Below are 11,046 nucleotides of genomic sequence, written 5' to 3' on the forward strand. Positions count from 1 at the left end.
TATATATATATATATATATATATATATATATATATATATATATATATATATATATATATATATATATATATATATATATATATATATATATATATATATATATATATATATATATATATATATATATATATATATATATATATATATATATATATATATATATATATATATATATATATATATATATATATATATATATATATATATATATATATATATATATATATATATATATATATATATATATATATATATATATATATATATATATATATATATATATATATATATATATATATATATATATATATATATATATATATATAACTAAACGAACTTTATGGTTGTACGGCAGTGAAGCATCAGTGCCAACACTGATGTTGCTGTCACTGATGATGATGATAAACAATCGTCACGTGACAACTGACGCTAAAGAAGTGACATGGAAAGCAGAAATCTAAGCACCATGTTGTCCACTGGAAAGTGAGGTGGACCGCAGTGTTCGTAAAGTAGGGTTGATATCTTCTTGGTTTTGAATTCAAGGCCATTTTTGAGCCAGGCAAACGATTCTACACAGGTTTTAAGTAGTCTTACACTGTGCCCCATGAGTGAAGTCATTCACGATTGCCAAGTGGCTCTTGAAGCATGCGCGTTTTTCCTAAATCTTTATCAGGTCCACAAAATCTTTAGGGAGTTCGATAGAACCCCTCAAGAGGTAAGACAGAAAGTGTTTACTGTGGTCTCTTCTGGGAGACTATCGCAATTCATCTACTAAGTTATTAGTCTGCATCAATCCGAACAAGGACAAATTAGCACGTGCGATTAGTTGGGAAGCAGCACAAGGGAACACGGGAACATGAGTCGGGTTAGGTGGGTCAAGTTGGGCCATCAATTCAATTTTTCTGCTATAAACCGTGTGCCATAGGCTGCTACAGTTTCGATCACCGGTTGGGTCGTATCAAAGTTCCGTTAGTTTCCCCAAAAACCATTGCTAAATTCGTCCATCGAAAGAATCGGAGTATCCTCAAAACAATCCATTCAAAAACCGACCACGTGAATGCGGTTGGCGGTCATACTGCACGTGGGTTCCACTAGAAAACTACTAAATCATACGACAGACATCAGCTACTGGTATCTCCATACAAGTTAGATTTCCTCACAGTTCACTTGACTGCATCTTCCCGTGGCTCTCTGGGTGAAGTTCGAGCAAACTAAATTTCAAATGCTGGGTAAAATATAGCCTATTTCTATTGCAATAAATTCCAATATAAAGATATCATCCCCGTAGCCGTAGTGAATCGATACTTATTTCTTGATGGCTGTCGTGATAATAGACTAACTTTACGGAGCTGATTATAGATAGGCAATCACACGTGAGTAAATAACAAGCCAGAACTTGTAAACAAAACCCATATTGTTTACTTAACAGAAAATGGCGGATGGAACCACACGTGATTCTTTGGATTGTCTTGTATTAGACAAATCGTTTTTATGTATGTACTGGCATTACAACAATAAGAGGGGTGTGATGGCCTCACTTAGACAGGGTGACGCGGTCACAGTGAATCATTCGGCGTGAAACTGTTCACAGTACAGCTCCATCAGTCTCAGCTGGCCAGAAAAAGGCGCATGGTGGTATCCATCCAAGTTGAAGGCGAGTCAATAAGCTACATGTCAATTTGGAAAGTTTTTCCTGAAAAATCTTTCAGCTGTAACGCCATTTCGTTGCCTAGCTGCCATGCCACCCAAAGGAACCACGAAAGCTGGGATGTTGCCAGGTTGTCAGAGCTAAGACAGGGGAAGTAGAGAGACAGAGTCCCGGATGGAAAGAGCACACCACCTATAAGTTGATGGTTACGGAATAGACCCACCAAGAAGAAAAGAAGGTCGAATCTCAAGTCAGGTAGGAAGGTACTGAACAGGTTCCCACGGCACCGAGAAATGGTGCTAATGGATACACTAGTTTCACTGGTGTCCTCAAAATATACACACAACACCCCCCCCCGAAAGTATTACGACTATTGCCTAATATGACATGCCTCATGAGGTTGGCGAAAACTGCTAGAGAGCCTATCGCTTGCATAACTCCTCTTTTTGGAGAGAGACTCATCAGACAATTTACGAATTTCCATCACTCATGTTTCGTGGTTAAATACAGAGTTGTAGACGCTCAGAGATACTGGAGACAAGCACTCATTCATAAGTAAAGGCATTTACAGGAGACGTAAGTGAAACATTCGTTTTTTGCAGTATTGGGACTATTGTTCGAAGGAGGCCTCTTTGGGATTCCACAGTCAGAAACACCGAATAAATGAGCGTCTTCTGATTTCAGTACATCCATAATATGAAAGGAGTAGCCCAACAGAAAAGCTAATCTTTCCCCCTCACCTTCGGTACTTAGCTTACATTCTCAATTCGTGAACTACACACACACATGCAGCTTCAGTACCAATAAACTGGTCCCACTTCAGTCCCGTTCGCCATAACCAAACTGGATAGTGGCGACCCTCCATAAGATGAGCGAAATACTGTGTCTGTTCCAACATTGCTAGACCCCCCTGACGGAGTATGTATTTGGAGTTTGGACTACGGGATAATGGCTCATATATTCCAGAACACTCAACGAACCATGCTGGTAGGCCACGATGACAACGGATAGGCGAGACAGCAACTAATCTGTGTGAACCGATGGAAGCAACTCCATTTGCAAATATCAACGGCAGCGATGTGAATACCAAGCAAGTTACAGACACAACACTAAACGTGAATGTGCTGGCTCGAACGGTCATTTCAAAGGTCACCGGCTCGTATACATGCATCCGACTAAACCGCATCGCACGGTCACACGGGACGCTGCTGTCACAATTCGTGTGTGACACAACAACAGGCCCCGACTGCTTGTCCAAGTCAGAACAGTATGATAACAACAGAGCAACGGATGAATCATAATGGAGAGTTGGCATTCACAGTCAACAGCAGCAAAAGATGGTCGAAAGACTGTGCTAAATTACTCATTCCAAAACTGGAGAGGAAAAAACCTGTATCTTGAGGGTGTAGAGGTGTAGATCTAGTTAGTTCGAGCGTGCCGTGAGGGTAATAATAATAATAATAATAATAATAATAATAAGAAGAAGAAGAAGAAGAAGAAGAAGAAGAATAAGAATAATAATAATCGTCCAGCTGTAGGACCCTTTCAGTGCCTAGCTGCCATGCCACACGAAGGAGGCACGATGGCTGGGATACTGCCAGGTTGCACAAGCCTAGACAGGGGAAGTCGAGTGGCAGAGGTCGGGTTCGAACCACGGACCTTCCGGTCAGTAAATTCACGCTCTAGCCACTTGGTCCATCTCGCCCCCGCCGTGAGGGTTAAGAAAACAAAGACTGTTGTGAGGCTCTAAGAATCGATAGACTGTATTGTTGCAATACGGACAGGTTCAACATGAAGAACGTATTGTTGGTAGTGTGACGAGATTTGAGATTTTTGTGGAGATTTCGTACTGCAAGTGAAGCTAATCTAGCTGAAAAAGCCGACTTTTTAGCATAGATTGGCTTCACTTGCAGGACGAAATGAAGAACGTATTTATAAAATAAGATGACTATATATGACAGATACCGGACAGGGACTAGTTGGTAATATGATGGGGTTTGGAAATTTTTAACGGAGAGCTCGTCCTGTAGGTGAAAGCAATTTATGCAAAAAAGCTGTGCTGTCCATCTCACAAAACTCAGGGGGGTTTCGAACTTGCGACCTCCAGTTTGAGCACTTAATCATTCAGTATTGTGATTACCTCATACTTAGGGAGGCGCCACGATTGAAGGATGAGTAGTGTTTCATCCTGCTTGACTGGAACTTGACCATAGTGCTCATCAGCCACTAGTGGCTGAACGGCTCAGTGGTCAAACTAATAGGTGGGAGGTCGCGCGTTCGAAACTCCCTACTGAAGTTTCGTTGGATGCGCACTGCTGATAATTATTCCCAACAAGGATAAAATAGCTGCACAGCTTTTCAGCATAGATTGGCTTACTTACGGGACGAAACCGCAATCAATACTGAAGTTATTATACCGTTTAGTGATGTAGTGATGGGAAGGAGGAATTTTCGAAGTGAGAAAAAGGATAATATACTAAAACAAAACGGGACGAATTTCAGCAGTTTAGGTTTTAAAGAAAAGAAAAGTACGTAGAACAGAATTAGCAGCTTAGTTGGTGCGAAGGGCCTGTGATATCTACTTACAAGCTTGGAACTTAACAATAGATGCGGACTAACTACTCAGACACGTTGGCGCCATTGAGGACACAAGGTTCAAGGAATAGCACGATTTGTGGAACAAGGGAAACGGCAAAAAGAGACTAAGAGCTTACAATTGTCGGACTGAATCCCAATTTGGTTCCATGGGTCGGAGCCACAAATGAGATGCTCACATCTCCAATATCACCGAACACCTTGCCCAAAATGTACACAACCAGTAAGGCACGACTGAGTTGGGCATCGAACCTGGTAGTCAGAGACATGGAAGACAGGGTTTTCTTCAAGGACTGCGTCTTTGTCTCCGAGGATGGATAGGCAGGCTGAGTAGGAATATCGCCAGCTGCTTGGGGTGGCGGCGGTCTGTGTGGAACAAAGGAATAATGAAACGAAGAAGTGAATTGGGCAGAATTCTTGTGGATGATGAACAATACCAGTGCCAAAAACATCACCAAATTTCTGTGAGATAGTTGCGAATCGGCGTTGAGTTTTAAACAACAGCTGTCCAGCATCGTTGCAATTGTCTCAAGCATGAATCTGAGGTTTTCAGGAGAGAAGAATGATGCATGGGGCATTTTGAGTGGTTAACCTGGTGAGTCGTTCTGTAAACACTGAGAAGCTACCAGTTAAAGTGAACAATGCTGCACCAACAGTCCTGGCAGGATAAAGTGTTATCCTTCAAGGACGCTGATCTGCTGGTAACGCAGTCGTCGAGCTACGATCCCTCAGAGGGATGCCCACGTGACTAACAAAATGCACGTGTATTTAGCAGAACACTCAAATTTCCTAGCTGGTAACAAGATTATGAAGTGTTTGTCATTGAGTGGATCCCTGTACACCCGAGGAATCGGTTGAGATCCTGCTTCGGGATGGAGGCATTTCCATAAGCTGACAAATAAAAAAATGCGAAATGTGTTTCAGGAACAAATTAATCGTTCTAGCTAGTCGTATTATTGTTTGGCCGTTTGGATTTTAGTTCAAACAAATACAGCGGCTTGAAGTCTTCAGAGGACATCGTTCTGCCTACGATGAAAGGAGGGAAGGAGCTGATATCATTGTATGCTTCTTTAGAAAGCGAGATGGTTCAGTGACTAGAGCGCGAATTTAATGATCGAAAGGTCCGTGGTTCGACCCCGGCCTCTGCATCTCGACTTCCCCTGTTTAGGCTTGGGCGAACTGGTAGTATCCCAGCCCTCGTGACTCCTTCGGGGGATATGGCAGCTAGGCACCCAAAAGGTATTACAGCTGAACGATTATTGTTTATTAACTTTACATCAGGTATTACAGCTGAACGATTATTGTTTATCTTAACTTTACATTTTTGCTGATATGCATCAACAAGTGAGTAGCTCGACGAAAGTACTTTCGAGTGCTTTCATCAACAGCAGCAAGACTGGGAGTGACATTCGATGGAAACAGACAGCATGGGCGCAGTCAAAATCGGCCGTGGGGGGCATAGCTTCCTACACGATGGAAACAGACAGCATGGGCGCAGTCAGAATCGGCCGTGGGGAGGGGCATAGCTTCCTACGTGTCAAACCAAGCACAACTTGTGATATGTAAAGATGGTGCATCGTCGCAAACAATCGAGGAACACATTGGAAACTGGATTTTCTTCACTTGGCACTAATCGTACTGCATAACCACACGTGACATGATCCAACGAATACGTTGTATAATGGTTCAAATCGGTCCTGATTAATGTAATTCTGCGTACTCGCATTGTAAGTAGTGTTGTTTTGAATAACCATCGTGGTTGATGACGCAAACTGAGTGGTCCTTCTTGGTCCGGTGACGTGTATCCACTCAATGATTAATTTGTGTGTAAAGGCTATATTGAACACAAGTCATCCACTGCGCACCTTCTACAACCCAAAAGGCCAATGAAAAGTGTTGTAAGGCAACAGCCAGAGAGAGTAAACACCGATGAATTTCGGTGACGTTATCAATTCTCGTCACCACCTTTGGTTATCGAACGTGGCTAGTCAGTAAGTAAAATTCTAGCTGGTGGTACGTTTAGCCGAGTAAAAAACCACTCCTTACCTTAAAAAATCACAAGATCAATGAGAAGAAAGGTGATTTTACAACAGTTGCGTGAAAACCGTTTGAAGGTCACGCAACAGAGGGTTCCAATCTATAGACAAAAGCCTTTCCCTAAATCTACCGGCTGCTGGTACTATCATGTGCACCACAAGACAGTTGGCACACTCGAATTTACCGACACTGGAAAGTTTTCTGTCTACCTTGCAGCCTACACACAGTCTGTTCACTACCAGGCGATGACTGCCATCCAATGGGCTGTAACCTTGAAAAATCGGACGATGCCAACGCGATTCACTTAATTTACGTACCTAACCATGAACTGTATGCAATCGTGCGCGGTTGATACAGTATCTGGATAGCCGAATTACAGCTGTTGTATTCAACCTGTTTTACGGTGGCATACTGAACTTCGAAGACGCAAAACGAATTCATCATTACTGACAGCGAAACCAGATAAGAATACGTGCTTCACTTTTTTGCAATTACGTCAGTTTATTTTAACAAAGCCTCACAATTGAAAGAAATAAGAGAGAGAGAGGGAGACTTTGGGCTAGCCTACCACAAATATCTGAATTGCGTACACCTCCAACACTCAGCTGGACAATCTGGATGGAGATTGACAATATGAGCAGCACCGACATCGGTTAGCCACCACATTGTTCAGTGTCTCCAGCCGAACACAGGATCAAGTGGACCTCATTCTGGAAGGTGGACAGCACCTAAATCACCCAAACGTTTTGTGATATCCTTCATTCCGTTCTGACATGTCAAATTCTGTCCAACCTACCACTCCGAATAGGACACGGAAAGCAGCCATCGTTTCAACAATCTTGAAGTCAAAGGACACCACCAGTGTAGGGCGTCTATGCACGTGGTAGAGTGTAAAGATGGGGTCCACACAGCCTCCTCCGAGACGTAATCTTGATTGCTGTTCATGTGATCTCACACGAGTGCTCAAGAATGAACGGAATTACTAGAAACATGATCGGCCATGAAAGATGCTCGCTGTGCAATCGATCCTAGCGCTCGGTTGGTTGCAATCCAGAAGATGCCAGATGACACGGTATCCCCGGGGTCATATTGAAAATTCTTAAGTACGACAGCGTCAAACGAACACCACTGTTCGATCCAGTGTTTGCTAAATCTGCGAAAATTTGATTATCACGTCCGTCCATTCTCCTAACTTGGTTGTTCATAATTCCAGTGGGGATCGTGATATCCGTGTACTATAACAACCAGAGGAGCTTGAAAAGGTCCCTATGACAGTTATATCTGCAGTTGGTTGGAACATGAATATTTAATGAACGACACGTGTCTTCGGTCACCGGTTATCGACTATTCCGACTGGCCAGGCTAGCTTGACTGTACACATTCGGCTGACTCCAGGAATCAAATCGAGCAGAGCATATTTGGCACTCGCAGTCAATACGATTCGCACAACATTGAGGCCGCGAGAATAAGGCTACCGGTGGATCACAGATAAGCTAATCTGTAACACCCTCTCGGTGCCTAGTTGTCATGCCACCCGAAGTAAGCACGATGGCTGGGATGCTGCCAGGTTGCACAAGCTTAGACAGGAAGAAGTCGAGATGCAGAGGTCGGGTTCGAACCACGGACCTTTCGATCAGTAAATTCGCAGTTCAGGATTGAAGCCCGACTGCTGATGCTATTGCGTATATCAGGTGTATTTTGGTTACGTTTCTAAAAGCATTTCGACCGTTTTGAGCAATGCGTCTGTGGACACGGTCAGTCGTTGTGTGACCGGGGTTCGTGGCGTTTGATGCCGGCTTTCTCTAAACTGTCCTTCCGCGGAAGGATATGAATATAGGGATACTGGCTGCATGGGCAAACACTTTATTGATCATATACACCCGTCGCAGCGAACTTCGGAACCAGCTCCCCACACAATTTCTCGTGGTCATGAAAACGCACATTTCCTCACTGAACTGCTTCCGTTGGCCATCCAGACATCAACGAACCTTAGGGAGCTTCTCGAGCCAGTGTTGCCTGCACATTCACTGCAGCACTGGAGCCGAGCTATTATGACAATGCGGCAGATTTAGGCCAGTGTTTCAGGTTTCGTTAACTGTCTAACTCGTTAGCAGGGTATCAGTAACCAGTTAATAAACAAAATGAGATAAAATGTAAACAGCACAGGTGGAAACGAACCACTCAACGAGGAAGTAAATCGAGCAACAGAGGGAAATAAAAAGCTCACTTTTCCATGTCCATAAGTTCTACATACATTTGATCGAGCTTTGTGTCTCCAAGTTTCTTGTTAGCAAATTCACAGTTATTAGACAGTGAAGCCAAGGTTGAATCCTCTGCCAGCTGCGCACCTTCTCCAGATCTCTGAGATTTCCGGGGCCGAAATAGACGGCGTTTGCGACCCGGATCTCGCTGCTTCTTCGTTACTTGCTCAGACGATGAGCTCCGTTCTACAATGTATCGAGGCATCAGAGCCGCAGTGATGAGTAGATGCAGGCACAGAGCACTGATGATAACTGCTCCACCACGCGTCCCATAAACTTCATTCAAATGGGTCATCAGGGAAGGAAATGCCATTTGACCAACGCTAACCCCAGCCACGCTAATTCCGTTGGCCAAGCCGAGATAACGTCGGAAACACTGTCCCACAACAGAGAAGACGGTGAAGTAAATGCAAGAGAGCGAGGCACCTGTAGGAAAGACAACAATGAGGTTCGTTAAACTGTGAAGGTTAAATATACTGATAATCAAACACTAACACCTTCCGTTTGTATTTGGGAAGGATCTGAACCAAGGAGAGCAATATCGTCCGTATGTTTAATGTCTGTGAAGGAACGTCCCGGGAGCATTTCGACTCCCGAGGTTTCGGAGGCAGGCAGTGAAATTTCAAGCAGCATATCAATAACAAAGTTGAAGAGAAAAGAGAACAGTCTTGTCTTACACCCATCACTGGACGTGGTGAACTCATACAGAGCTTCCCGTATAATCGTACGTGCCCACAGGAATTCGCATACAGTGCCCTCATGAGGGAGGGAAAGTTGGAAGGGACACCTTTGATCGCCAGACACTGCCATGTTGGCCAGAGGCATTCACTCTTCTCAACAGTCCTGGTATCAAATCCCACCTAAATTGTCTGATTCTGCACAGATTTATGTGAAATGATGCGCGAAGGTGCCTTTGGCTGTTAGAATCATCTTCGAGTATATTGCCTCCAGGCTTACATTCAACAGTTCTAACTGTAGTACCAGCTGTTCAGGCTCATAAGTGTGGCACTCAAACCCAGCAATGGTGGTCGTTCTGGACACACTAGCCAGAGAGTGTTTCTAGTCGTCTAATTGTGTCTAATTGAAATACGTTGACTTATTAGTGTCGGGAATCTAGGGAAAACGAAAAGGAATACTGAATAAGGGAATTTAAAAGCCCAAAGGCGTTCCACGAAGCAGATACTTCTGACGGATAGTAAAGCATCTGTATTATGGGTCCATGGTGGCGAGGAGCCGTGTGGGAATGAACAGGGGCATACACGAGTGCCCAGAAAACGAGGATCAAGACACGATCTCAGAATGACACCTTGCCGTCTGGTACGCCTTGCTTACTTGCTATCCACGTCGTTTCCATGTAAACATGTCTAGATGGGGCATCCTGCCTTGTGTGTGGATCTATTCTCCTCAGAACATATTACGCATCCAGTAGGACCCCAAAAGAGGTCCCACAAGAGTGCTTTATCGGAGTCTACAACAGCATCCCTCGTCATTCGTGTGAAAAGATGCTAAATACAGCCTATTCCTGTGGCCCCCTTTTTGAGTGAGCAAGGATAACTCTTCAATATGCGAGCACGAAAAAGTGCAGAGAATGCAGCAAAACAAACCTACCAAGGCCAACTCCAACAGCCAATACCCACAGTCCGATACTAGGCGAGAACGCAGCGACGAGCAGGCTGAGGCAGGAACCAATTGCACCCGCGAAGACCACAGGGCGGCTACCGTATCGCTGGGAAATGTAGTGATTGACTAGTGCTGAAAAGGGACACATGCAGGAAACGTTAAGTAGTAACCTTCATTGAAGCTTGTAACTGGCGTTGGAAGGTTATCGGGAATAGTGCAGAAGGGCAAGAAACTATTGATCCTATGAAGTAATCTTTCTGATAAGGGGTGGAGATAAATCATCCGCCCAGATCTTAGGAAAAGAGTAGAGCTCTCCCTTCGCCTGTCTAATAGAAGTGTATTCCGGGCAACAAGTGCAACTGTGTCTACAGTTCTGCACGTGCAACACCTTTCGATGAATTTAATATCCTCGAATTGAAGAGGAAACACATCTCCTCGATCTGTATTGACCATAAGATGAGATGGCGAAGACTTAAACGATCACCAACTAGTTTGATCAACTTTACATTAACCCTCATGCATAGAAACATGGAAGCGATAACAATTTCAAGCCGTTGCCGCACAGCGGTCGACAGATCTACTCAGACTATCCAACAGATGCATAGGTAACATAGTAAGTCTTGAATAAAAGGATTCCACATCGAAATGTGAGTGTAACGAAAAAAAAGGAAACAAACTGAACCTGTAGCTTGGTATAGCGAAAATGCAAGTGGGCATAACATGAATAAAGTGCATGACTCTGCGCACGAGTAGACTGCACCGGTGCGACTCAAAATGAAGCAAACGGAGGACGGTATAATGAAATGATAATCTGGTCGCCAGTTAGCACTGCATGGTGCAGCAATAACCTTGATTACATCCACTCAGACACGCGGCAAACTGTGT

General features: G+C 43.8%; 1 protein-coding gene across 1 annotated transcript in view; it reads right to left on the bottom strand.

Moving 5' to 3' along the window:
• Positions 1-10,397, bottom strand: part of T265_02255 (hypothetical protein) — a gene marked incomplete at both ends in the record, with an annotated part of 28,705 nt that extends 18,308 nt beyond the window's left edge. Inside the window, 3 exons of the mRNA XM_009166459.1 lie at positions 4,363-4,609; positions 8,508-8,967; positions 10,150-10,397. Of these exons, the coding sequence (XP_009164723.1) occupies positions 4,363-4,609; positions 8,508-8,967; positions 10,150-10,309 (867 nt within the window). The remainder of the gene's footprint in view (positions 1-4,362; positions 4,610-8,507; positions 8,968-10,149) is intronic.
• Between the last annotated feature and the right edge of the window lie 649 nt (positions 10,398-11,046).

Source organism: Opisthorchis viverrini (genome assembly GCF_000715545.1).
Source record: "Opisthorchis viverrini unplaced genomic scaffold opera_v5_26, whole genome shotgun sequence".
NCBI lineage: Eukaryota > Metazoa > Platyhelminthes > Trematoda > Opisthorchiida > Opisthorchiidae > Opisthorchis > Opisthorchis viverrini.